This window comes from Gouania willdenowi, chromosome 16, assembly GCF_900634775.1.
Source record: "Gouania willdenowi chromosome 16, fGouWil2.1, whole genome shotgun sequence".
NCBI lineage: Eukaryota > Metazoa > Chordata > Actinopteri > Blenniiformes > Gobiesocidae > Gouania > Gouania willdenowi.
The window spans coordinates 8,561,574-8,588,484 of NC_041059.1; the positions used below are offsets into that span (position 1 = coordinate 8,561,574).

The window sequence follows — 26,911 nt, forward strand, 5'->3', positions numbered from 1 at the left end:
TCTGTAGTTTTAACACAACGATGCCTCAGTATTCCAACACACACAGCTGCAGATTTACACACCGATCAAATATTTAATCACACACACAAAAAAAAAAAGAAGATGAAATAAGATATTTAATCAGTTCAGTGTTACTTTGTAATCCCTGAACCATCCTGGTTTGTTTAGTAGTAATAGTAGAATATTCAGGTCTCGTTATATTTGTCCATTACAAACAGAAATGTTTTCATTTAACATCATTTTTCTGCTGACAATTATTTTTATTGATTTTTTCCTATGTCTGTATATGTCGTCAAAGCTTAAATTTTGCCACAATTATGCATGTTTTGTTCTTGCAAAAAAAAAAAAAATGTAGTTTGCAGCTGATCCACACTCTTAAGTAAAGCGTTCTTCGTCCTCTCTGTGTGATGTTAACGTTCTGCTTCAGCAGTTATTAAATTATTATTTTTTTTTGCTAATGATCGTTTGTTGCCATAGTGACAACTGCTGTTACTAAACTCTCTTATTCATCAAAGTCTGAGTATTATTATTGATGGTTTAAAATGCATCACCAAAGCTTTTGTTGGATCTTTAATATTTTTTTTACTGGTAACATAATTGTGTTTATGCTCTTTTATTTTGCATGGGCCATTTTTTTTTAAATGCAGTTGGACAATCATGCAGGTAAAAAAAAAAATTGAGGCTTGGGGATGTGAGAATTTGCACTTAAATGTTTGATTGACTGATGTTGGATGTTTGAATACAGGAAATGTGTTCTGCTATTGCCTGAGCTCTGGTTCATTTTATTCCACAGGGGGAGAAAGAAGTAATAGGAGATCATGCTATTACAAAACCCTAAAAACTAGTGCAAATATGATGAGCACACTTTAACTGGGGTTAAAATGCAGTAAGGCATGAAAAATGACAAAAAGTGACAAACACCTAAAATCAAAGGTAAGGCTATAGTAAGGCATAAAAATGGAAAAACTTAATAAAAAAAAAACCTGAGATAATGCTATCACAAGACCCTAAAAACTAGTGCAAATATGATGAACACACTTTAACTGGGGTTAAAATGCAGTAAGGAATGAAAAATGACAAAAAGAGACAAACACCTAAAATCAAAGGTAAGGCTATAGTAAGGCATAAAAATGGAAAAACTTTTTTTGTTTTTTTTTTTAAACTGAGGTAATGCTATCACAAGACCCTAAAAACTAGTGCAAATATGATGAACACACTTTAACTGGGGTTAAAATGCAGTAAGGCATGAAAAATGACAAAAAGTGACAAACACTTAAAATCAAAGGTAAGGCTATAGTAAGGCATAAAATGGAAAAACTTAATAAAAAAAAAACCTGAGATAATGCTATCACAAGACCCTAAAAACTAGTGCAAATATGATGAACACACTTTAACTGGGGTTAAAATGCAGTAAGGAATGAAAAATGACAAAAAGAGACAAACACCTAAAATCAAAGGTAAGGCTATAGTAAGGCATAAAAATGGAAAAACTTTTTTTGTTTTTTTTTTAAACTGAGGTAATGCTATCACAAGACCCTAAAAACTAGTGCAAATATGATGAACACACTTTAACTGGGGTTAAAATGCAGTAAGGCATGAAAAATGACAAAAACTGACCAACACCTAAAATCAAAGGTAAGGCTATAGTAAGGCATAAAAATGGAAAAACTTAAAAAAAAAAAATCTGAGATAATGCTATCACAAGACCCTAAAAACTAGTGCAAATATGATGAACACACTTTAACTGGGGTTAAAATGCAGTAAGGCATGAAAAATGACAAAAAGTGACAAACACTTAAAATCAAAGGTAAGGCTATAGTAAGGCATAAAATGGAAAAACTTAAAAAAAAAAAAAATCTGAGATAATGCTATGACAAGACCCTAAAAACTAGTGCAAATATGATGAGCACACTTTAACTGGGGTTAAAATGCAGTAAGGCATGAAAAATGACAAAAAGTGACAAACACTTAAAATCAAAGGTAAGGCTATAGTAAGGCATAAAAATGGAAAAACTTAAAAAAAAAAAAATCTGAGATAATGCTATGACAAGACCCTAAAAACTAGTGCAAATATGATGAGCACACTTTAACTGGGGTTAAAATGCAGTAAGGCATGAAAATTGACAAAAAGTGACAAACACCTAAAATCAGAGGTAAGGTTATAGTAAGACATAAAAATGGAAAAACTTTTTTTTTTTTTTTTTAAACTGAGCTTATACAAGACCCTAAAAACTAGTGCACTAGTGGAAATATGATGAGCACACTTTAACGGGGGTTAAAATGCAGTAAGGCATGAAAAATGACAAAAAGTGACAAACACCTAAAATCAAAGGTAAGGCTATAGTAAGGCATAAAAATGGAAAAACTTTTTTTGTTTTTTTTTTTTAAACTGAGGTAATGCTATCACAAGACCCTAAAAACTAGTGCAAATATGATGAGCACACTTTAACTGGGGTTAAAATGCAGTAAGGCATGAAAAATGACAAAAACTGACCAACACCTAAAATCAAAGGTAAGGCTATAGTAAGGCATAAAAATGGAAAAACTTAAAAAAAAAAAAATCTGAGATAATGCTATCACAAGACCCTAAAAACTAGTGCAAATATGATGAACACACTTTAACTGGGGTTAAAATGCAGTAAGGCATGAAAAATGACAAAAAGTGACAAACACTTAAAATCAAAGGTAAGGCTATAGTAAGGCATAAAAATGGAAAAAGTTAAAAAACAAAAAAAATCTGAGATAATGCTATCACAAGACCCTAAAAACTAGTGCAAATATGATGAACAAACTTTAACTGGGGTTAAAATGCAGTAAGGCATGAAAAATGACAAAAAGTGACAAACACTTTTGTAGTAAGGCATAAAAATGGAAAAACTTAAAAAAAAAAAAATCTGAGATAATGCTATCACAAGACCCTAAAAACTAGTGCAAATATGATGAACACACTTTAACTGGGGTTAAAATGCAGTAAGGCATGAAAAATGACAAAAAGTGACAAACACCTAAAATCAAAGGTAAGGCTATAGTAAGGCATAAAAATGGAAAAACTTAATAAAAAAAAAAACCTGAGATAATGCTATCACAAGACCCTAAAAACTAGTGCAAATATGATGAACACACTTTAACTGGGGTTAAAATGCAGTAAGGAGTGAAAAATGACAAAAAAAGACAAACACCTAAAATCAAAGGTAAGGCTATAGTAAGGCATAAAAAAGGAAAAACTTTTTTTGTTTTTTTTTTTAAACTGAGATAATGCTATCACAAGACCCTAAAAACTAGTGCAAATATGATGAGCACACTTTAACTGGGGTTAAAATGCAGTAAGGCATGAAAAATGACAAAAAGTGACAAACACCTAAAATCAAAGGTAAGGCTATAGTAAGGCATAAAAATGGAAAAACTTAAAAAAAAAAAAATCTGAGATAATGCTATCACAAGACCGTAAAAACTAGTGCAAATATGATGAACACACTTTAACTGGGGTTAAAATGCAGTAAGGCATGAAAAATGACAAAAAGTGACAAACACTTAAAATCAAAGGTAAGGCTATAGTAAGGCATAAAAATGGAAAAACTTAAAAAAAAAAAAAAAATCTGAGATAATGCTATCACAAGACCCTAAAAACTAGTGCAAATATGATGAACACACTTTAACTGGGGTTAAAATGCAGTAAGGCATGAAAATTGACAAAAAGTGACAAACACCTAAAATCAGAGGTAAGGCTATAGTAAGGCATAAAAATGGAAAAACTTTTTTTTTTTTTTTTTTTTTAAACTGAGCTTATACAAGACCCTAAAAACTAGTGCACTAGTGGAAATATGGTGAGCACACTTTAACGGGGGTTAAAATGCAGTAAGGCATGAAAAATGACAAAAAGTGACAAACACCTAAAATCAAAGGTAAGGCTATAGTAAGGCATAAAAATGGAAAAACTTAATAAAAAAAAACCTGAGATAATGCTATCACAAGACCCTAAAAACTAGTGCAAATATGATGAACACACTTTAACTGGGGTTAAAATGCAGTAAGGAGTGAAAAATGACAAAAAGAGACAAACACCTAAAATCAAAGGTAAGGCTATAGTAAGGCATAAAAAAGGAAAAACTTTTTTTGTTTTTTTTTTTTAAACTGAGATAATGCTATCACAAGACCCTAAAAAACTAGTGCAAATATGATGAGCACACTTTAACTGGGGTTAAAATGCAGTAAGGCATGAAAAATGGACAAAAATTCACTGACACCTAAAATCAAAGGTAAGGTATAGTAAGGCATAAAAATGGAAAAACTTAAAAAAAAAAAAAAAAATCTGAGATAATGCTATCACAAGACCCTAAAAACTAGTGCAAATATGATGAACACACTTTAACTGGGGTTAAAATGCAGTAAGGCATGAAAAATGACAAAAAGTGACAAACACTTAAAATCAAAGGTAAGGCATAAAAATGGAAAAACTTTGGGGAAAAAAAAAATCTGAGATAATGCTATTACAAGACCCTAAAAACTAGTGCAAATATGATGAACACACTTTAACTGGGGTTAAAATGCAGTAAGGCATGAAAAATGACAAAAAGTGACAAACACTTTTGTAGTAAGGCATAAAAATGGAAAAACTTTGGGAAAAAAAAATCTGAGATAATGCTATCACAAGACCCTAAAAACTAGTGCAAATATGATGAGTACACTTTAACTGGGGTTAAAATGCAGTAAGGCATGAAAAATGACAAAAAGTGACAAACACCTAAAATCAAAGGTAAGGCTATAGTAAGGCATAAAAATGGAAAAACTTAAAAAAAAAAAAATCTGAGATAATGCTATCACAAGACCCTAAAAACTAGTGCAAATATGATGAACACACTTTAACTGGGGTTAAAATGCAGTAAGGCATGAAAATTGACAAAAAGTGACCAACACCTAAAATCAAAGGTAAGGCTAAAGTAAGGCATAAAAATGGAAAAACTTTTTTTTTTTTTTTTTAAACTGAGCTTATACAAGACCCTAAAAAACTAGTGCACTAGTGGAAATATGATGAGCACACTTTAACGGGGGTTAAAATGCAGTAAGGCATGAAAAATGACAAAAAGTGACAAACACCTAAAATCAAAGGTAAGGCTATAGTAAGGCATAAAAATGGAAAAACTTATTAAAAAAAAACCTGAGATAATGCCATCACAAGACCCTAAAACTAGTGCAAATTGATAACACACTTTAACTGGGGTTAAAATGCAGTAAGGAGTGAAAATGACAAAAAATGACAAACACCTAAATCAAAGGTAAGGCTATAGTAAGGCATAAAAATGGAAAAACTTTTTTTGTTTTTTTTTTTAAAACTGAGATAATGCTATCACAAGACCCTAAAAACTAGTGCAAATATGATGAGCACACTTTAACTGGGGTTAAAATGCAGTAAGGCATGAAAAATGACAAAAAGTGACAAACACCTAAAATCAAAGGTAAGGCTATAGTAAGGCATAAAAATGGAAAAACTTAAAAAAAAAAAAATCTGAGATAATGCTATCACAAGACCCTAAAAACTAGTGCAAATATGATGAACACACTTTAACTGGGGTTAAAATGCAGTAAGGCATGAAAATTGACAAAAAGTGACCAACACCTAAAATCAAAGGTAAGGCTAAAGTAAGGCATAAAAATGGAAAAACTTTTTTTTTTTTTTTTTTAAACTGAGCTTATACAAGACCCTAAAAAACTAGTGCACTAGTGGAAATATGATGAGCACACTTTAATGGGGGTTAAAATGCAGTAAGGCATGAAAAATGACAAAAAGTGACAAACACCTAAAATCAAAGGTAAGGCTATAGTAAGGCATAAAAATGGAAAAACTTAATAAAAAAAAAACCTGAGATAATGCCATCACAAGACCCTAAAACTAGTGCAAATATGATGAACACACTTTAACTGGGGTTAAAATGCAGTAAGGAGTGAAAAATGACAAAAAGTGACAAACACCTAAAATCAAAGGTAAGGCTATAGTAAGGCATAAAAATGGAAAAACTTTTTTTGTTTTTTTTTTTAAAACTGAGATAATGCTATCACAAGACCCTAAAAACTAGTGCAAATATGATGAGCACACTTTAACTGGGGTTAAAATGCAGTAAGGCATGAAAATGACAAAAAGTGACAAACACCTAAAATCAAAGGTAAGGCTATAGTAAGGCATAAAAATGGAAAAACTTAAAAAAAAAAAAAAATCTGAGATAATGCTATCACAAGACCCTAAAAACTAGTGCAAATATGATGAACAACACTTTAACTGGGGTTAAAATGCAGTAAGGCATGAAAAATGACAAAAGTGACAAACACTCAAAACCAAAGTAAGGCTAGTAAGGCATAAGAATTGAAAAACTTAAAATAAAAAAATAAAAAGTTTTTTTGAGATAGTGCTATCACAATACCTTAAACACTAGTGCAAATATGATGAACACACTTTAACTGGGGTTAAAATGCAGTAAGGCATGAAAAATGACAAAAAGTGACAAAACACCTAAAATCAGAGGTAAGGCTATAGTAAGGCATAAAAATGGAAAAACTTTTTTTTTTTTTTTTTTAAACTGAGCTTATACAAGACCCTAAAAACTAGTGCACTAGTGGAAATATGATGAGCACACTTTAACGGGGGTTAAAATGCAGTAAGGCATGAAAAATGACAAAAAGTGACAAACACCTAAAATCAAAGGTAAGGCTATAGTAAGGCATAAAAATGGAAAAACTTAATAAAAAAAAAACCTGAGATAATGCTATCACAAGACCCTAAAAACTAGTGCAAATATGATGAACACACTTTAACTGGGGTTAAAATGCAGTAAGGAGTGAAAAATGACAAAAAGAGACAAACACCTAAAATCAAAGGTAAGGCTATAGTAAGGCATAAAAAAGGAAAAACTTTTTTTGTTTTTTTTTTTAAACTGAGATAATGCTATCACAAGACCCTAAAAACTAGTGCAAATATGATGAGCACACTTTAACTGGGGTTAAAATGCAGTAAGGCATGAAAAATGACAAAAGTTCACTGACACCTAAAATCAAAGGTAAGGCTATAGTAAGGCATAAAAATGGAAAAACTTAAAAAAAAAAAAAATCTGAGATAATGCTATCACAAGACCGTAAAAACTAGTGCAAATATGATGAACACACTTTAACTGGGGTTAAAATGCAGTAAGGCATGAAAATTGACAAAAAGTGACAAACACCTAAAATCAGAGGTAAGGCTATAGTAAGGCATAAAAATGGAAAAATTTTTTTTTTTTTTTTTTTTTTTTAAACTGAGCTTATACAAGACCCTAAAAACTAGTGCACTAGTGGAAATATGATGAGCACACTTTAACGGGGGTTAAAATGCAGTAAGGCATGAAAAATGACAAAAAGTGACAAACACCTAAAATCAAAGGTAAGGCTATAGTAAGGCATAAAAAATGGAAAAACTTAATAAAAAAAAAACCTGAGATAATGCTATCACAAGACCCTAAAAACTAGTGCAAATATGATGAACACACTTTAACTGGGGTTAAAATGCAGTAAGGAGTGAAAAATGACAAAAAGAGACAAACACCTAAAATCAAAGGTAAGGCTATAGTAAGGCATAAAAAAGGAAAAACTTTTTTTGTTTTTTTTTTTTAAACTGAGATAATGCTATCACAAGACCCTAAAAACTAGTGCAAATATGATGAGCACACTTTAACTGGGGTTAAAATGCAGTAAGGCATGAAAAATGACAAAAACTGACCAACACCTAAAATCAAAGGTAAGGTATAGTAAGGCATAAAAATGGAAAAACTTAAAAAAAAAAAAAAAATCTGAGATAATGCTATCACAAGACCCTAAAAACTAGTGCAAATATGATGAACACACTTTAACTGGGGTTAAAATGCAGTAAGGCATGAAAAATGACAAAAAGTGACAAACACTTAAAATCAAAGGTAAGGCATAAAAATGGAAAAACTTTGGGGAAAAAAAAAATCTGAGATAATGCTATTACAAGACCCTAAAAACTAGTGCAAATATGATGAACACACTTTAACTGGGGTTAAAATGCAGTAAGGCATGAAAAATGACAAAAAGTGACAAACACTCCAAATCAGAGATAAGCCAAAATACATTAACAGTCCCTTGATAATAATTTATCTTGGAGATGGCAGGGATTCATGAATACAAGGAATGCACTCTACCATTGAGCTACAACTTTTACATTGATAACTAGTGTAAATATGATGAGTACACTTAAACTGGGGTGAAAATGCAGAAAAATGAGAAAAAGCTTGCTAAAAAGTCAAAATCTTTATTTATATTTTCTTAGTACACCCACATTTTAAACACAATCATTATGGTCATAAAACCAAAGCATGGAAGTAACAACAAGCAGTGGAGATACAAACATTGAACACATACAGAGAAAAACCACAATCAATCACACACAGGCCAACGGTCAAATATTTTTCAACATGTTTGGTTTTTTACTCAAACGTGCAACAGAAGCTCTTCAACTCCACGTTGGGTTATTGTTCAGTTTTTAAATATTCTTTTTCAAACATACAAGTGCTAAAGTGTCTTTTTTCACTGCTGCAATGGAACCACACACACACCGACCTACATTTCAGTCCACACATTGAAAAGTGTGTGTTTCATGAGTGAAGAGTGGTTTCTCAGACGCTTTTAACCAGAACCACGGTGTGTGTGGGCTCCGCCTTGGCGGGGCAGCTGTCTGTGCGTTTGCTGTTGTCGGTGCGCTGTCGTCGTAGGTTGAGGAAGCTGAAGCGAGCGTCCAGGTTGAAGCTCTTCTTGGTGCTGAAAGCGGAGATGCTGCTGCTGTTTTTACTGCTGGTCATAGCGTTGTCCAGGAACACCTCTGCACCTTCAGCTCGCTCACCTGCAACACCAGGAGGGATGGTTACACAAACTGTTCCATAAGTATCGTTCACCATCATCAAACACTGAGGAGGAGGTGAAATTGCTAGAAAAAAGTAGAATTTTAGTGTCACATGAGTAGATTTATTTCTATAGATTTGATCATGTCTCACGTAGTGTGGGACCAAGACTGACTCTTGTATTTTCAGTTTACTTTCTAAAAAAAATCACTGCCATTATTGCTATGATTATCATTTTGAACTAAAAATAAACATTATAAACCCCATTTGTTACATGCTTTCATTTGTACAGCAGCATTTTTCTTTTCCAATTACAATTGCGATTATAATTATGTCATAATTGTAATTAAATACCACTTTCAATTATAATTGACCCCAACCCCGAGTCCTTAACCATCCAACATCAAGATTTTGTTCGATCTACCAGGGTTTTTCAACCTTGGGGTCGAGACCCCAAGTGGGGACGCCTGAAATTTCTTGTAATAAAAAAATTAAAAAATACTGATTAGAATGATGTATTTTTAAATTTATTCATTCATCTATTTTGCACAATTAAAATAAACTATACATACTGCAATAGCAAAGCAATAGATACAAAGAGCTTAAATAACTACTATTCTTTTTCAAAATAAAACACCACACACAATCCCAAACAACTGTATTCTATACTTTCACTTTCTCAAATATAAATCTAGTTGAAATAAAATGCAGAATAAAAATATCTGAGCTGGTACATCTCGTCACTTTGTGCACTAATACTGTCTACAACTCTGTATTTGTAACACACTATAACAAACATGATCAAAAAACTTATTTTGGAGAAAAAAAAAGGCTCAGTTTTTACCAGAAATTGGTAGAAATGGGGTCACGACACCAAAAAGTTTGGGAATCACTGTGTTAAGCAAATATTCTCTGAAATTAAAACTAAATCCACACATTGTCACATTACAAATGAGTGCACAGACACAGTATGTACTAAAGAACTTCTACACATTCTACATCCTCTGTCGCTTTGACTGAAGGTTTTTATTTGTGCAGCAGGTGTGAGTCATGCAGAATGGGTTTTTTCCCAGAACAGAAACACGGATGTCATCTATTGTTCTGTGACAGCAGGTGTTTCTTACTAATACGTGGTTTAGAAGATGAAGGTAAACGTAACCCAGAATGTTTTGTACAGAAACTAAAGTCCAGTGGTTTTATTTACTCCCATCATAAGCAGCCATTAATGCTTTTTTCTTTCTTCTTCTTTTAACTTTTTTTTTTTTTTTTAAAAAACAATGTAGTTTAAAGTAAGCTTCATATTTCATCTGGGTGTAAAACTTGATTGTTTCTGTGATGCGCTCGAGGATTCCATGAGTCGACTTTACAGCAAACGCTCGTTTCATTCTCACACAGTGACAGCATCACACATACATATATATAAATAAATATATATGTATGTGCTAATAACTCATTTAGAAGTTCTAGTTTGTCAAAGTCAAGAAAAAAAGTCAAGTTTAAAAAAATGTGCACATTTGGGGAAATATTAAAAAACAGCACATTTCAAATGAGTAGAGGAGAAGAGAGTAGATTTGAAACCTTAACGTATTATTAAAAAAAGACAAAATGAACTTGCTGGGATTATTGTTTTGTGTTTGTGAGCTTAGCAAAGTTCTTGAACCCACAACCCAGAGGTGGAGAGGCTGCATCACAAACTGCTGGCCAGAGGGAAAAGTAATTATTACAAGTATTCACATTACTGTAACTGAGTTGCTTTTAAAGGTACTGTATATTCCTAAATCAGTCATTTTACTTGCATTTTAAAAGAAATAAAGTAATTCATTATTATTTTACACCCAACCATTACTGAGCCACTAGATCAGTGTTTTTCAACTTTGGGCTCGGGACCCCATGTGGGGTCGCCTGAAATTTAAAAAGATTTTTTAAATGTTTTTATTATTATTTTTGTTTTTTAATCAACAAAGTCTTAAACTACTGTATTCTATACTTTCACTTTGTCAAATATAAATGTATTTCAACTAAAGTGCAGTAAAAAAAATAAATATCTGAGCTCGAAAATTATTAGAAATAAATTGTAGAAAATAAATATCTTTGGGGTCCTAGAGCCAAAAAAGTTTGAGAACCACTGTTATATATGACTTACTTGTACTTGTACTTGAGTGCAATTTCAATCAAGTAACAGTACTTCTACTTGAGTAGTATACATCAGTACTTTTTACACCAGTTTTCCCATCACGCACCTCTCTCCAAGTCGCACTCAGGCGACGAGGCTCCGCTGCACTCGCTGCGAGGTCCGAGCACCGGAGAGATGAGCCCGAAGTCTGACAGCGACACGGTGTTGGGAAGGTCCAGACTGCAGGGCCGCGAAAAAGCAGCTGGAGACGACGTGGAGGAAGAGGAGGAGGGGGTGGGCGATGGAGAGGCGCAGGAGGAGGAGGAGGAGCTAGCGAAGGGACAGGAAGACTGGAGCTCCTGGGGGCTGCTGGGAGTGGAACCCAGGCTGCAGGTGGAGCGGGTTTCTGAGTCTTCCTCAGACATGGCGCTGCCTCCACCACACGGGTCGTCATCGAAACACACGGACGCCACTATAGGAGAAAGGAGAGAATTCATTTTAGAAGAAGAAGAAGAAGAAGAAGAAGAAGAAGAAGAAGAAGAAGAAGAAAAAGAAAAAGAAAAAGAAAAGAGAAAAGAAGAAGAAGAAGAAGAAGAAGAAGAAGAGAAGAAGAAGAAAAAGAAAAAGAAGAAGAAGAAGAAGCAGAAGAAAAGAAGAAAAAGAAGAAAAAGAAAAAAAGAAAAGAAGAAGAAGAAGCAAGAAGAAGAAGAAGAAAAAGAAAAAGAAAAGAAAAAAAAAAGAAGAAGAAGAAGAAGAAGAAGAAGAAAAGAAAAAGAAGAAGAAGAAAGAAGAAGAAAAGAAAAGAAAAAGAAGAAAAGAAAAGAAGAAGAAGAAAAGAAGAAAGAAGAAGAAGAAGAAGAAGAAGAAGAAGAAGAAGAAGAAGAAGAAGAAGAAGAAGAAGTAGTAGTAGTAGTAGTAGTAGTAGTAGTAGTGAGGACGATGACGATGGAGGAAGTTACAGAAAGTGTCTGAGGGGAAGTTTGAAGATGAAAAAACCATAATAACCATCACAGCTCAGAAAGTGGAACCATGGGTTATTTCCCATGTGAATCAATGCACCTAAACCTTTTTCAACCTTGGAGTCGGGACCCCACTTGGGGTCGCCTGGCATTAAAATGTGGTTGCCTGAAATGTCTAATTAGTAAAAAAATAAATTAATTAAAAAAAACTTTGGTAAAAACATATTAAAATACTAGTTTTAACATTTTTGGAATGATTATTATTTTTTAAATACACATCACACACAATAAATATTAAATAACTGTGTCCTATACTAAAACTTCAAGGTAAGTGTTACCAGAAAGTTTAATACATAAGGCTGACATTACGCTGTCATTAGCATTAATAAGGTGTCATTAAGCTGTCAATAAGTGTCGTTCACTTAATTATGACACCTTTGGAGCTATGTTGGCATTTTTTGGGTTAGGTGTGGGATCTAGTGACAGCCATCATGACACCTTATTCATGCTATTGTCAGTTATTATAATGATAATGTCAGCCTTTATGTATAAAACTTCAAGTAAAGTGTTACCAACTTTAAATAAAATGCAGTATAAAAATATCTGAGGTGACGCACTAATCCTAGCTACTCTGTATTTGTAACACACTTTAATAAACATAATCAAAAACTAATTCTAGAAAAAAAAAACTTATCTGGGGTTGCCAGACTCTTGGTGATATCAAAATGGGATCATGACCCAAAAAAAGGTATGGAACCTCTGACCTAAACGCACCATCAGTGTTTTCAGGTGCTTTAAAACTCCATTCAAGCCTGAGTGGCTTATACCATGGAAACTTAATCGTACAAAGTATATATAATTTCATAGCGGAAAAATCCAGACTTTAAACACAACTGAACGGCTGCTTGTCAGAATCCAGAATCAGATTATTTCATAAAAGAGAATAAATCAAGGCTGCGTCACATTTCTCTGCCTTACCCCTCCGCCTTAGCAATACACCTCTGAATTGCGCGTTCACGAGAGTCGGAGGGCTGTCCCATTTCACTATTGTGTAGAGGCGGAGGGCTATTCACCCCTCTAAATGGAGCTTTTACCGATGCTGACTTAAAACAGAGGGGAAGGAGGAGTTTCAGGCTTTCAACTCAGCAACAAGGCGCCGAAGGACTCGCACAAATGTAAGCCTATTTCTCATGTAAAAAAGCTGACAAAGTTATATAAACCTGTTGTGTTTTATGCTAAGTTAGGACGGCAGTAGTTACGCTGACGTATGCCGTATGTAGCTTCCGTATGGTTTGTAACGATGGTTTTATAACCATGTATTATTACACACGACAGCAACAGGTTCAGTTTTGGACGGCATGACGACTCTCCAGCTGGAAAAGTACACAAAAACACCCATGGCTCAGCTCCACTGTCATAAGGGCGCCGTATCAAAGTGTGAGATGGGCCCTTTGCCTTAGCCCTCGTTTTGGAGGTGGAGGCGGAGGCGGAGGGGTAAGGGGTAGGCGGACGGGTACAAAAAGAGAATTGAGATTGGGCCCAACAGTCAAGTCATTGGATTTTATTACAATCATAGCCTTCAGTAAAATCTCATAAATATGACAGCTGCTTAATCGAATTTATTAGACTTGTCATTCATTACCTGGAGCTTTGCTTTGATGGCCTTAAATACTTAACCTTTCTGAGGTCGAGAATGAAAGTTTTTTGCTTGTTTTTAATTTAAAAAAAAAAAAAAAACAGTTTGGAGTTGGACGATGCAGATCTAACCGCTTTGGAATGTACATGTGTTTTTAAAGCACAAAGTTAATCAGCCAATCACATGCTAGCAACTCTTTGAGTTTCAAACCAAGCGTCAGAAAGAGGAAGACATGTGACTTCAGGGCTTTTTATGTGGCATGATTGTGGTGATGATTCTCTAAAGAGGAACTGTTCCTAAAAAGCAAGTCACCTGAGAGTTTAACTCACAACCGTCTTTATGGTTCACAGAGAAGGACAGAGACTATCCCATGAGAGCATAGCTAGATGTAATGAATTGTATGTAATAATTCAGGAAAATTTAATAATTGTCAGTTTTTTCAACAGTTTAAGATTTAAAAATGACTGCAATCATGCAATATACGCACAGGGAAAACTGAAAACCTGCAATATTGTTGTTTCATTTAAACAATGACTCGTGTTTTTTCTGGAATTTTCACTTCCTCCTGTGGGCCGAATTGAAAGCTCCAAAGTGCCAGATGTGGCCCCCAGGCCATTAGTTTAAAACGTGCATTAGAGAAGAATCTCAGGAACTAAAGATTCTTGTAGAATCAGAATTTCCTAAAGCTGTTGGACTGTTGAACTCCCTCTACACGTTTACACTCTTTTCTTTTTGCTGTTTTGAAATAATAAATACATACGTTTTGAAATAATAAATACATTTTAAATACATTTGTTTTCTCTTTTCTATTTATTCTATTTGTTGTATTTCTTTAAGTGTGTAACAGAGGACAAGGGTAACAGAATTTTTTTCTGTTTACCAGCACGATTCATAAATGATAAGTAACAAAACCTCTTTTTAAAAAATTCTGAACGTGTTTTCTTTGTTTTTTCTCACCGTTTCTTTCTGATCATGATGCTGCGATGAACAGTACTAAAATGTTAATTCATGCAGACAACTCTTTTCAAGAAATTTACTTTGATCTCCTGACATATTTCGACTTCCAAGTGTCAGTCTTCCTCAGAGGCGTTTGCAGATCACTTTGATGTGTCCTAAGTTCTTTGTGTCAGGAAATCAAAGTAAATTTCCTGAAAACAGCTGCCTCGTGTAGCAGAAAATGAAGAATCTTTCCCTGGACTCACTGGATATTACGTCCGATTCCATCTTGAAACTTGAGGCTTCGTCAGAGGAAGTGTTGTCGACCTCCGCGCCGACGCCACGCCCTCGTGGCCCCATAGACGAGTTTCTCCGTCGCTCGTGGATTTCGTCTGAGATCGTCTCCAGGTTCCTGAGAGCCGTCTTGTATTCTCCTTTGGCTTGGTAGAGTTTGGCCTGTCGCTCGTCTACGGTTGTCTTCAGGTTCTGTGTAGAGAGACGAAGGTAAATATTAAATATTAAATCTAAATCTAAATGCTAAATCTAAATGTTAAATCTAGATATTAAATTATAAATCTAAAACTAAATGTTAAATCTAATTTTAAATATTAAATCTAAATCCTAAATCAAATGTTAAATCTAAATGTTAAATGTTAAATATTAAATCTAATTCTAAATGCCAATTCTAAATGTCAAATTAAAATCTAAATTTTAAATATTATATCTAAATGATTTAATATTTAGATTTAACATTTAGATTTCTTATTTTATAATTAGATTCAGGAAGATGGATTCAAGTTTAACATTGACATATTTTTACGAGAAAAGTAAAACACAAATTTCACAAGTATTGCTGTAAAAAAAAAAAAAAAGAGATCATTAAGAAATATCAAAATACTTTAGATAATGTTATTATTTTCAAGCCAAAGGAGTTGCTAAAACTTCTGATTATTGGTACAGATAACTGCAAAGAGAAACATTTCTCTTCTAAGGCAGAACTACAGTTAAACCTAAAGATTTGTAATACTCGTACTAAGTTTGATGTCAAAATGTAGTATGTAGTGCGTTCACATTAGATAGTATGAAAAGATTGAGTATGCGAGAAATACCTGGATGTATACAATCGGGACATTTTTGAAGTGTGCACGGTGGGCACACTAGTCATACTCAACCGCTCGTGATGCATTGCGAGCAGAATGTAAAATTGACCGGCTTCAAGCTAAAAAATCAAACATCACCTTTTCAAAACAAAATCATCTCTTCTTGTCTTCCATTAGTTTTTGAACACTTTTGTAAATAGGGCTCTTGTTTTGAAGTTAACGTGAAGTTTTGTCAGTAGCACAATGGCTCGTCTCCGGAAATCTACGAAATGTCGGCATGAAATGTGTTTCCGTGAGTTTTATGGATCAAATGATCACATGTTGATATTCTACTTTGTCACTTTCTCACTTAAAAGGTTTACAGAACTTTCAAAGGTGGAGAATCAACGGTGATATTTAGCCTCAGTGTGCTTCAGGTTTTTTGTCGTTGTAGGTTCAAAATGCATCTTGGGAAACTTGGAAGTACACTTCAGTGGGAACGGTCATCATTGTAATCATCCTAATCATACTTATAGTACACAGTAGACAGTATATACTCATTGAGTGTGTAGTGTGTAGTATGGAGTGTGTCATTCCGAGCAGGCGCCGCTTACCTCCAGCTGCAGATAGTACTTTGCTTTCATCTCAAAATAGGGCCTGTGGAGGAGGAGAAGGAAGGTCAGAGAGAAAGAGAGATCAGACAAGAAACCAACAGCAACCCAGAAAAAAAGTGGTACCCGCAGCGTTACCATGGCAACCTGCGGGAGGAGAGGGAGCGACGCAGAGTGGATTAACACCCTGCTGAGACCACGCATGGCATAAGGCTGCGATGGATTACTCAGCTTCAAAGAGCAGGACAGATTAATGCTTCCAACTTAACTGAACCTAATAGGTCATTGGAAAAGATCACAGCAAATGTTTTTAAATGGAGGGACTTCTCTGTATGACACTAATCTATTTATCATTCCTTACAATTTATACTGTTTTTCATGTGCGTCCTGCAGAAGAGCTCCAGGCTGCACCGCTTTCAGCTGGACTTCCCATTTTAACACCTGACAGTTTGTTTTTCAATCACATCAATTCAATGTGTGTGTGACTAATAGCGAGTTTCACTGCCACGTTTAGCAAAAGCGAAAAACAGAAGCTGCTGCTCGACTGCAACAAATTGGTAAGATGAACTGAACCGAGCACAGCAGGTGTGAGCAGATGCTAGAACAGTCTGTCAGTCTGTGGTCGTGAAAAACACCCAAGATATCTGAACCTGTCCAGCAAACGTCCTACAGAATTCACTTTAAGGATATGAACAAAATCATTGGAAACTGTAGTTGTTGGTGTCACTGTATGTTTATAATTTACATCAAGGGTGTCAAGATCATTTTAGTTCATCAGCCAATAATGGACCAGGTAATTGTCATAAAGATTAAAGGCAGTTAAACTTTCATTTTAAAAATGATTGCAACCTAGTTTCAAATTTCCTCAGTTTTATGAGCATTTTTTTTATTTAGCTTGGGGAAATAATGTGAAACAATTTGAAGAAAATTAAAAGATTTTGGAAAATTAAAGAGTTCTTTCAACAATTTGAGATTCAAATTGACTGCCATCATGTGATATAAGCACGGCAAACCATTAGTGTATTGAGGCGGGTCATTCAGGGTGGGGGTCAATTATAAATGTATATGCGTAATTGATAATGAACTACAATTATGACATGAATATAATTGTAATTGAAAAAAGCTGCTGTTGTCATCATAACTGAATTGTAATTGAGCTCAAATAATTGACTTTGTAAATTCTATAAAAACTGTCCTTTCTAATTCAATTAAACGCAAACCCGGGGAACCATGTTACAGTTCTATGGCTTACACATATGTAGATAACAATTATTAAAATATGTTTGGTATCAAGTTGCTGGTCACAATTATCATAATTGAGTTGTATGTGAACATGGAAAATTGCAGACATAATTGTTATTGAAAAATGTAATTGACCCCAAACTTGGACTCATTATGTTAATGAGCTCCTAGCTGATTGTTGCACAAAAAGCCTGGTAGGTCTCCCCTAGTGGCAGACAGATGTTAAATAATGTGAAAAATAAACAGCAGCGATTTTATGCAGCAAACCCAGGCCCTCACTTTGACTTGTTGATGGTGCGTTTGAGTTTCTTCTCCAGCTGCTTCATGCGGCCGGTCGCTGCCGTGTACTTTGTCGCCGTCTCCTTGTGTGCCAACTCGCTCTTCGTCTTGGTGTGCTCCGCCTCCACCACCTGTAACAGCCAATCAGGAGTCACCGTCAGAGACTGTTTAGCTACGCAGGTATAGGTGAATCAGTCCTCCACGCTCCTCCTCACCCTCTGAGTGGCGTGGTTCAGCATCTCCTGCCAGGCTGAGTCAAACTGGCGGTTGTCCTCCTCCAGGAGCCTCTGCTCAGCCAGTGAGATGGTTTCCTTGGCCGCCCGCAGGACCTCAGTGGCTCTCTGGAAGTCCTGGGTTGCTCTCTGGGCCTCCAACTGGGCCTGCACAGCAAAGGTCAAAGGTCAAAGGTAGGAGTGTGCATTGCCATGAATCTGACAATACGATAGGATTCACAATTTGCTAAGTCATGACACACTATATCCCGATACTAAACAGTACATTTTTCATTGCGATATAACATAATATATTGCGATATATTGTAACATGCTGCGATATATCATATTATATCGCTATATATCATCCTCTATCACAATATGTCATACTATATCGCTATATCAATAATCACAAATTTCATCTTTACAAATACAAAATTCCATGAAACACAATTTGTTTAATTTTTTTTTAACTTGCGCGAACAATTAACTGTAATTCAAGTACCAATATGAAAAACAAGTGTTATGTTTATCAAACTGTCAAATAACATTTTTCAAAAAAGTTAAACTTCTGTTTCTATAACAGATTCTGATTCTAAGTTCCTAAATTCTCAAAAAAAAAAAAAAAAAAAAAATGCCATCAACTTTTAAGCTAATAAATGCAGTGAGGTAGTTTAACAAGGTCTGATATGGTTCACTGACACCTAGTGACCGGGCGTTTATGTGCTATGCATATGTTAGCGCAATTAAATGGTGTTTTTTGTTAAAAAAAATAAATAAATAATAATAATTATTAAAAAACTTGATTTAATTTTTTTTTCAATCGACATGATAATCGCGCGATGAAATATCGCAATATATCGCCAACACACCCTTAGTCAAAGGTGTAGTTTCGTTTTTGAAAGTATTATTGATTTAATTGAATCGGAGGTGCTGAACTATCAACTGAATTAGGTGGTCATTTACAAAATGTTTCATGTGTTTTCTGTAATTTTTACTTTCTCCAGCAGGGCCAAATTTGATGCTCTAAAGGGCCAGATTTGGCCACCGGGCCTTGAGTTTGACACGTGTGGTGTAAGTAAACCTCAAAATGAATGTTTGGTTTTTCTTTGCAGCTGAAAACAGAAACAAGAATGACAGGTCCAAGTAAAAATAGCTCAGCACGTGAAAAACAATTCAAACCATGACACAGTCACAGGAGTGGAGAACGCAACCAAGGCTAAATAGATTCTTAACATCTAAATGAGCTGAAAACTTTCCACTCACTCTGAATTAATAACCAACGCTGTTGTCTGTCTTCTTTCAGGTTTGAAATGTCGGGGATGATGCTTTGCATGCTTTGGTTTAGACAAGTAAATATTTCAGTTAGTTCTACTGGAATCAGAGTGTTCAGAGCAGCATTCTCCGTTTCAAACCAGATTAAATCAAACTTTACTGTCAATATTGACACCAAGATCATTCTCCAGTGAGCAAAATAATTTGACCTAAATTTCATTTGGCTTTGGCACATGTTGAAAATTAAGATACTATTATTGAGAAGCCCCTACAGCGCGCACTTAACTCAAATGTGTGATTACTCGAGGTACCCGGGTGGGAAAGATAAAATGCTCAAAAGTAAAGTTTGGCCCTGTGAAAAAAAACAACAACCCGTAGTTAAACAGTTACTGTAGCTCAAATTAAGTTAAAACTAAGCTCATTTTAAATTGATGTGCAAAAAATGTAGTTCAACTTACTTCTATTAACTAAAACTTGACCGATTATTGGTGCGTCCAATTAATCGAGCCAATTTTACCTATCACTGATTAATTGACATGGTTGATTAAGAACTAATTAATTCTGGCACTTTTGAATCTGCAGTAATGATTATAAAATGACAACACTAGGAGAAGTCACTCGTTTATTGTTTACAGCTACTTTTTAATTCATGTTTGAAAATTGAGCGACTTTATTTTAGATTTATTTTTTATATTGCATTCTGTAAATAGTTTGCAGAAGTTTGCTTTTAGTCATTTATCAGTGGCTTCATAGCCCTTATGTTGAGGTGTTAATAATTAAAGTTCCTTATTTTAATGTAGTAGTGTTTTGTTACTCTGTCTTGAATCATATTTTGGGTATTATAGGTATTTTGTTCATGTACAGTATATATCCTGTGTATATCAATGTTCTTATTTCATATATAGGCAGATATATTGGCTATTGACCAATGTATAGTTATTTGCAGATTGGATATCAGCTTTTTAAAACCCCAGATATCAGAAAAATTCCCATATTGGCCAGACTCTACCATTAAATACTTCATTATACTTGGGAAAAAAAGCAGAAAAAATACTCAAAGCCCCAACAATCAAATCACATCAAATATGTTTGCCTATATATGAAGATGTGAGGTTGATAAGAAAGCACAACCCCTTTTCACAAACTGCCAACTCTTTTTCTCCCCTGTGTATGATTGACAGGGAGATTTTGGTTATATTGTTGATGTAATGTGTTTGTTGATGATTTTAAATGTTTTTACTGATGATTTTAAATGTTTTTGGAGCTGATTTGAATGTTCTAATTGATTCTTAAGCTGTTGATAGATAGATAGCTTAATTTCAGTCTCGGGGTCCATAAAAACCATACAAACAAACTAACACAAAAACACATATAAAAAGGTCTAGTTAGTGTTTTCTGTTGCATTTTTGATCATGTGAAGCACATTGAGTTGCCTGGTGTATGAAATGCGCTATACAAATACATTTGCCTTGCCTTGAAAAAGAAAAAGAAAACAACAAATGTAACATCACCAAGTTAACTAGCTTCTACAATCTTCCTTCTTTTTAGGCCGGGCTACCGGACTCAAAACGCCACTCACTTTGTTCTTCTTGTTGTTCTTCTTGTTGTTGTTGTGTACACTAGGTAAAATTGCCTACTCCTCTGTTATTCGAGAATGGATTGGGCTGAAATTTGGTAGTTATAATCTATGGATGTGTACGCAGCCCGATTTAACGAAAGTCGATACCTCTTTTGTTTACGAGTCAAATATTGGGATAATAGGTGGTACTGAATCATTGTCACATACCAATATATGAATGCAGCCCAATACTCTGTATGTGCCACCAGGCTGCCAGAGGGCCCCCGGGGGTCCCATTTTTCAAATGACTACTCCTCCGTTAATGCTTGTTGAAATGGGCTGTAATTTAACATGGATATTCTATGAGTGGATGTCCAGAACCTCTCGGAGACCCTTTTCCAGTAATTTCTAAATTCATCAGAACAAAGTCGTGTGATATATCATTTCAAAGGCATTTCAACATAGGTTATGATGTTACGTCGCACAATTTCATTTGTTTTACTCAATGGAACCAAATCATTTCACTGAATTCTCAGGAACATGCTATCCTGCGCAGAGATGTTCCGCGGGCTCGGTCGTAGTTCATCAGAACTTGTTTTTGGAGACATTATAAGAAATGTTCTGGAAACATCTATGGTAAATATCACCAATCAGGACTGAGCTTTAATTACTACAGAAAGACACAAACTACTGCTGTTTTTAAACGCTTCTCCTGTAAACTTCCATTGTGCTAATGCTAATGCTCCTTAGCTTAGGTTCCCAGGCTAAATATTCCAGTGATTATGCGGATGTCTAAAGTTTTCCGTTGTGTAAAATCATTGTTTTGGAATATGAGTCTGAGGATGCTGTTCTTTCAGTCCGACTCTGAGCACATGCTAACGTCACCACATGCTAGACGTAATGCCATTATCCTTGGTTATTAACGTGCCAACGCAGCACATTCAAAAACAACCTCTGCCTTGTTCGGGTCATGTGGCCACTTTTGTTTTCTTCACTGTCTCGACGACACAGAACCCGAAGAATTCCCATCAGCTCCATTTCTTATTCTTAGGCGTCAATTATGCAAAGAGAAATGTCATTATTTGGAAAGAAGGGAGGCTATCTGTTTCAGTTAACTATGGTGTGGTCAATTTTTTTCATTTTGAAAAATGTTACACTTCCATGTCCAACATGTGACAAAGATTCAGAAAAACACAAGATAGGTATAACACTGGTTATGTTCCATCCTACAGTTCCACTTCAGACACAGATCTTACTCATATTCTCTTCTTCTTTTTCTTCTTTATCACGTTTTCTAGACGAAGCCAACACACGTGCTCACTCCCCCTCAGTGAACACGTGTGTGAGCAACCCTCAGACCTGACTCACAACACAGCTTCATGTCTATAAATATATTTTTTCTTTTATCACCAAGTTAAATGTACAAGCTAATTAAAATGTCAGCATAGAAGGCACAAATCTACAACAGCATTTCGACATAATGCACAATAAGCAGTAAAGCTCTATTCATCTCGCACAGACATCAATTAAACAGCAGGGCTCAGATAAGACCAGAGCTGTAAACTAATAAATAATATCTGAAGACAACAAAAGATGAAAGGATCAAAAGGATGTATTCAAAAATAAAGCTGCTGGACACAATATATTATTTAAATCAGATAAAGACATAGTATACACATAGATCAATAAATCCAACATGAATTGCTTGACAAAAAACGTAAAAGGTTGAAATTGATACTCAAAAGTTGGTGTTAATCGTCATTGTAAACACTCCATTTGTTGACGCTGTCGGAAAACATACGCACATTGCATCGAGGGATGTGGAGTCCCATAGATGGATGCATAGAAGTGTTTTTACATTTACATTCTTACTAGGGCTGGGCGATATATCGAATATACTCGATATATCGCAGCTTGTAGTCTGTGCGGTGTTGAAAATGACCATACCGTTAAACTCGCGGACTTTTTTTTTTTTTTTTTTTTTTGAAATGTCATCTTAATGACAACATGCACAAAAGGGCACTATTTGTTTTAAAATATTGTAGTGGCATTATGTACAAAAAGTGCACTTTAATTTTGTGTTTTGAAATGCCATGTGAGTTGCATCCTGCACTAATGTCTTGTTTTGAAATGTCTCTGTGACAATTTTGCACAGAACGTGCACTTTCTGTTGACAATTTTATGTTTGAGCCACTCACTGTTTAATAAATACAGTTATGTCAACTTTGACTTAGTTGTGATATCCCCTTTTTTGCATGAAAGTTTAAAATTGGCATATATTAATGCAGTATGATCAAGAATGATTTAATGTAGACATATAGAATCATCATACTGGTGTGATTTTGTGCATCAAAGTGTTAATTCAAGGGTAATGCAAAATATCGAGATATATATCGTGTATCGTGACATGGCCTAAAAATATCGCGGTATTTATAAAAGGCCATATCGCCCAGCCCTAATTCTTACAGTAATTTCTTGTATTTGTCCCTAAAAAAACTCTGCCAAACTGACTTCCCAAAACATTTCTGATGTTTTCACAAACTGAAAGTTGTGGTAAACAAATGGCGGATATTTATTTAGGTACGAATCTGCCGGAATTTGAATGTCTCGTGGAGTGAGCAAGGTGATTTCACTGGGAATACTGAGAACAAACTAGAACAAGAAACAAAGGAACAAGAAATCAATGTAAGAATGAAGTAAAAACATGGCTATTAATCCGTTTACGGGACTCTACCTCCCACAATGCATTGCGCAAAAATGAAAGTTTACAGTGGAGGTGAAAACAAATGTTTGTGTGGCAATTTAAACCTTTTACTTCTGTTTTTAAGAAAATTATCTTCCGTTTATTTATCTATGAGGCCTACACTGTCTGTAGCTGATAAGAAAGTATGGTCTCCAGCAGCTTTAAGCATAAAATACAACATACCAACTCAATACAGAAAAGCTCTGGCCAGATTTCAAACCTGGATCTTCATCTAGACAAGTAAAAGCACCAATTACTGGTGCAACACCAGCATGAAACCAGTTTCACTAATGATAAATAACTAAAAGCTAAAAGTGATGACGTATTTCTGTAACTTTGAAGCTAAATCTCTTTCCAGAACCTCCGTCAGACTCTTTTTTAGTCCGACTGTTGGTGAAGGTGTTGAATACTGTTTGTTACGCTTCTTTGTCCCCGTGTCTCTTTTCATAAATCACCCTCCCTGCTCCCTCTCTTTCTCTCTCAAACTGTCACTTCCTATAGCTCTCTGGATTTCTTTTAGTTACACTGTTGCTCTCCCTTCTTACCTACCCTTCATGCTCATCCTTTGCTCTGCATCCCAACCACTCTCTCATTATCTTAATTGTCTTTGTGTCCTATCTAGTTCATATTTAAAAAATGAATAAAAGAGAAGAAAAACAGCATGGCCCCGAGGGTAAAAATGGATGCGTGGGTAATGCAGATTTTTAGGAACCAATTTACTTTTGGTTGCTGACAGAAGCTGATTAAGCTTTGCAAGCACTTCTATTTAGTCTGGGAAGTGGTGATGTTGGAACATGTGCTTAGTTAAAAGGTTGTAAGACAGAATAGAAGAACATAAAACAACAGCAAGCGAGACTTATTTACATGTCTTTGAACTGAGAGGAAAACCAATTGTAAGCAACGACATAGTGACACACGAGCAAAGCTCTGTACATTGTTATAGTGATAGTGATGAAACAATGCCTAGCGTTAGTTCATTCAAAACAGAAATGATTGAGCTGAGTTCATTCTAAAAGTTCTGATTCAATGTATGAGTGCAAAGATTGATGTTGGATATAAAACCAAAACCTTTTACAGGGTTTAATAGCTCATTTTGGAGGCTTGAAAGGCCTACAAGTCAGTAACTGCAAAACAGCTCATTGTAGATAAAGCACAGATAAGGAGATGCAATATACGGTAACTATAGTTTGACATTAGCTTAAGTGACACTGGAATCCTTCCTAAATGCAAAGATCTCTCAAACACCAAAATGAAAAAAAAGATAAACGGCAATCATTTAGAGGGCAGAGAATAGTATCATCAGTCAGAGCTGTTGAAGAAAGTATGACAGGAAAAAAAATAGCTTTTCGATCATAAAGAGTCGTCCATTTATCTTCATTCTAGTGAAGCTCAAACCCTCTCTCTCATGGCTTCATGTCATATCATATTATTCTGTCATTTCTGTTAAAGGAGAGGATTTTACTCCAGGTTACTCCAGTGCTTATTATTATCATTAATATGTAGAGGTATCGTAATGAGTGGAAACTTGACTTAAAAAATAATCATTGGTTGGTTTGATGTTAACACGTGCCATGTTTGAAGCCAAAGTATATATATATATATATATATATATATATATATATATATATATGTATATATAGTTTTTTTTAAGTTTGTTATAGTGTGTTGCAAACAAAGAGTAGCCAGGATAAACTAGATTTATATAATTAATAATATAAAAAAGAAAAGAGAGAAAGTGAAAGTGAAAGTATACTATACAGATTGTATTTGAAAATAGAATAACAATTAAAAAGATTTAAAAATGTATTTTTAATCAGTAATTCTTTTTTTTTTTTTTTATCATTTATTAGACAGTTCAGGTGACCACATTTAAATTCCCGGCGACCCCACATGAGGTCACGACCCCAAGGTTGGAAAAGCCTGCCAAAAGGCCATTTGAAGATGGAGGTTAAGTTACTCCAAAGGAATTTATACTGGCCAAAAAAAATGTTTTGTTGGATGTCTCAAAAGACGCTTTATCTTCTAACGTGGTCATTATTAAAATCTTATCATGTCTGAGGTGACTGGAACACAAATCCACGATTGTTTCTAAATATATTTGACACAAAGTTTAGAAACCTTGGTAAGGAGGAGAGATTATAAAAGGGTTTCAATCTGCTTTAGGTGAATTCTTAAAATCTACAAAATGAAACCATCCTGGCCACAATTCATCATCAGAGCTCCTGTAATACATTGGCTATAGTGATGTAACAAAACAGGATGATGTGCAATCTTATTATGCAATGACGGATCATTGTGAAATTGCACCCCACACACACAGAGCCAAAACTCATGGCTTTGACCTTGCAGCGACTTCCATCTCTCCACACATTGATTTCCCTTCATCCATCACTAGCCGATGGAGCTGCACTGCCTGCCCAACAAAGCAAAGCACGAAGGTCGATGAGGATGAGGAAAATATGTTAACTATGAAAAAAGAAGTGGGAAGTTAACGTGACCATGTAATAAACTGTTAGTTTTGTTGGGACTAGAAAAGAAAGAAAGCTTTTTTGACCCAAAACAGACCAACTCCTCTCTGTTGAGTAACACACTTCTTTGTTGCCGTTTCGTCACCCACTTCCTTTCCACTCTTCTTCCCCTCTCAGAACTATTTTGTGCCAGTAACATTAAAATATTCCTCCACAAGTCAGATATGATTCTCTCAGTCGTCGGGGATTTGTTTGCTCACTTTACTGTGCTACCTCACTTTTACAGACTAATCCTGGCATCTGTGCGGACTCAGATTGTCATGATGCACTCTGTAGACATCAGCTCACCACTAAGTTAAAGCTGCTTTTTTATCTGATAAACACTCACGCTGTGTTGGAAGTGGAATACGCCGTACCATGCACTACAAACTCAATGAGTAAATATACCATCTACTATGTACTAAAAGTATGGTTAGGATGATTTCGATGATGAACGTTCCCACTGAAGTATACTTCCAAGTTTCCCTAGATGCATTTCAAACAGACAATGACAAAAACTTATCGTAGACCAAGGCTAAATATCTCCATTAATTTGCCACCTTTGAAAGTTCTGGAAACATTTTAAGCGAGAAAGTGACCAAGTAGAATATCAACATGAGGTCATTTGATCCATAAAACTTGCAGAAACACATTTCATGCTGACATTTTGAAGATTTTTGGAGGCCCGCCATTGTGCTACTGACAAAACTTCCGATTAACTTCAAAACAAGAGCCCTATTTACAAAAGAGTTAAAAACTAATGGAAGACAGGAAGATATGCTTTTGTTTTGAAAAGGGAATGTTTGATTTATAGCTTGAAGCCTGTCCCAGGACGATTTTACATTCCGCTCGCAAAGTATCATGGGGTGTGGTTGAGTATGA

General features: G+C 35.0%; 1 protein-coding gene across 1 annotated transcript in view; it reads right to left on the minus strand.

Moving 5' to 3' along the window:
* Nucleotides 1–8,273: 8,273 nt before the first annotated feature.
* The window catches only part of sh3bp5b (SH3-domain binding protein 5b (BTK-associated)), a 31,783-nt gene continuing 13,145 nt past the window's right edge, over nt 8,274–26,911 (minus strand). Inside the window, exons 4-9 of the mRNA XM_028470413.1 lie at nt 17,950–18,114; nt 17,735–17,865; nt 16,217–16,259; nt 14,790–15,009; nt 11,120–11,464; nt 8,274–8,881 (exon numbers count right to left, since the gene is read on the minus strand). Of these exons, the coding sequence (XP_028326214.1) occupies nt 8,658–8,881; nt 11,120–11,464; nt 14,790–15,009; nt 16,217–16,259; nt 17,735–17,865; nt 17,950–18,114 (1,128 nt within the window). The 3' untranslated portion in view covers nt 8,274–8,657. The remainder of the gene's footprint in view (nt 8,882–11,119; nt 11,465–14,789; nt 15,010–16,216; nt 16,260–17,734; nt 17,866–17,949; nt 18,115–26,911) is intronic.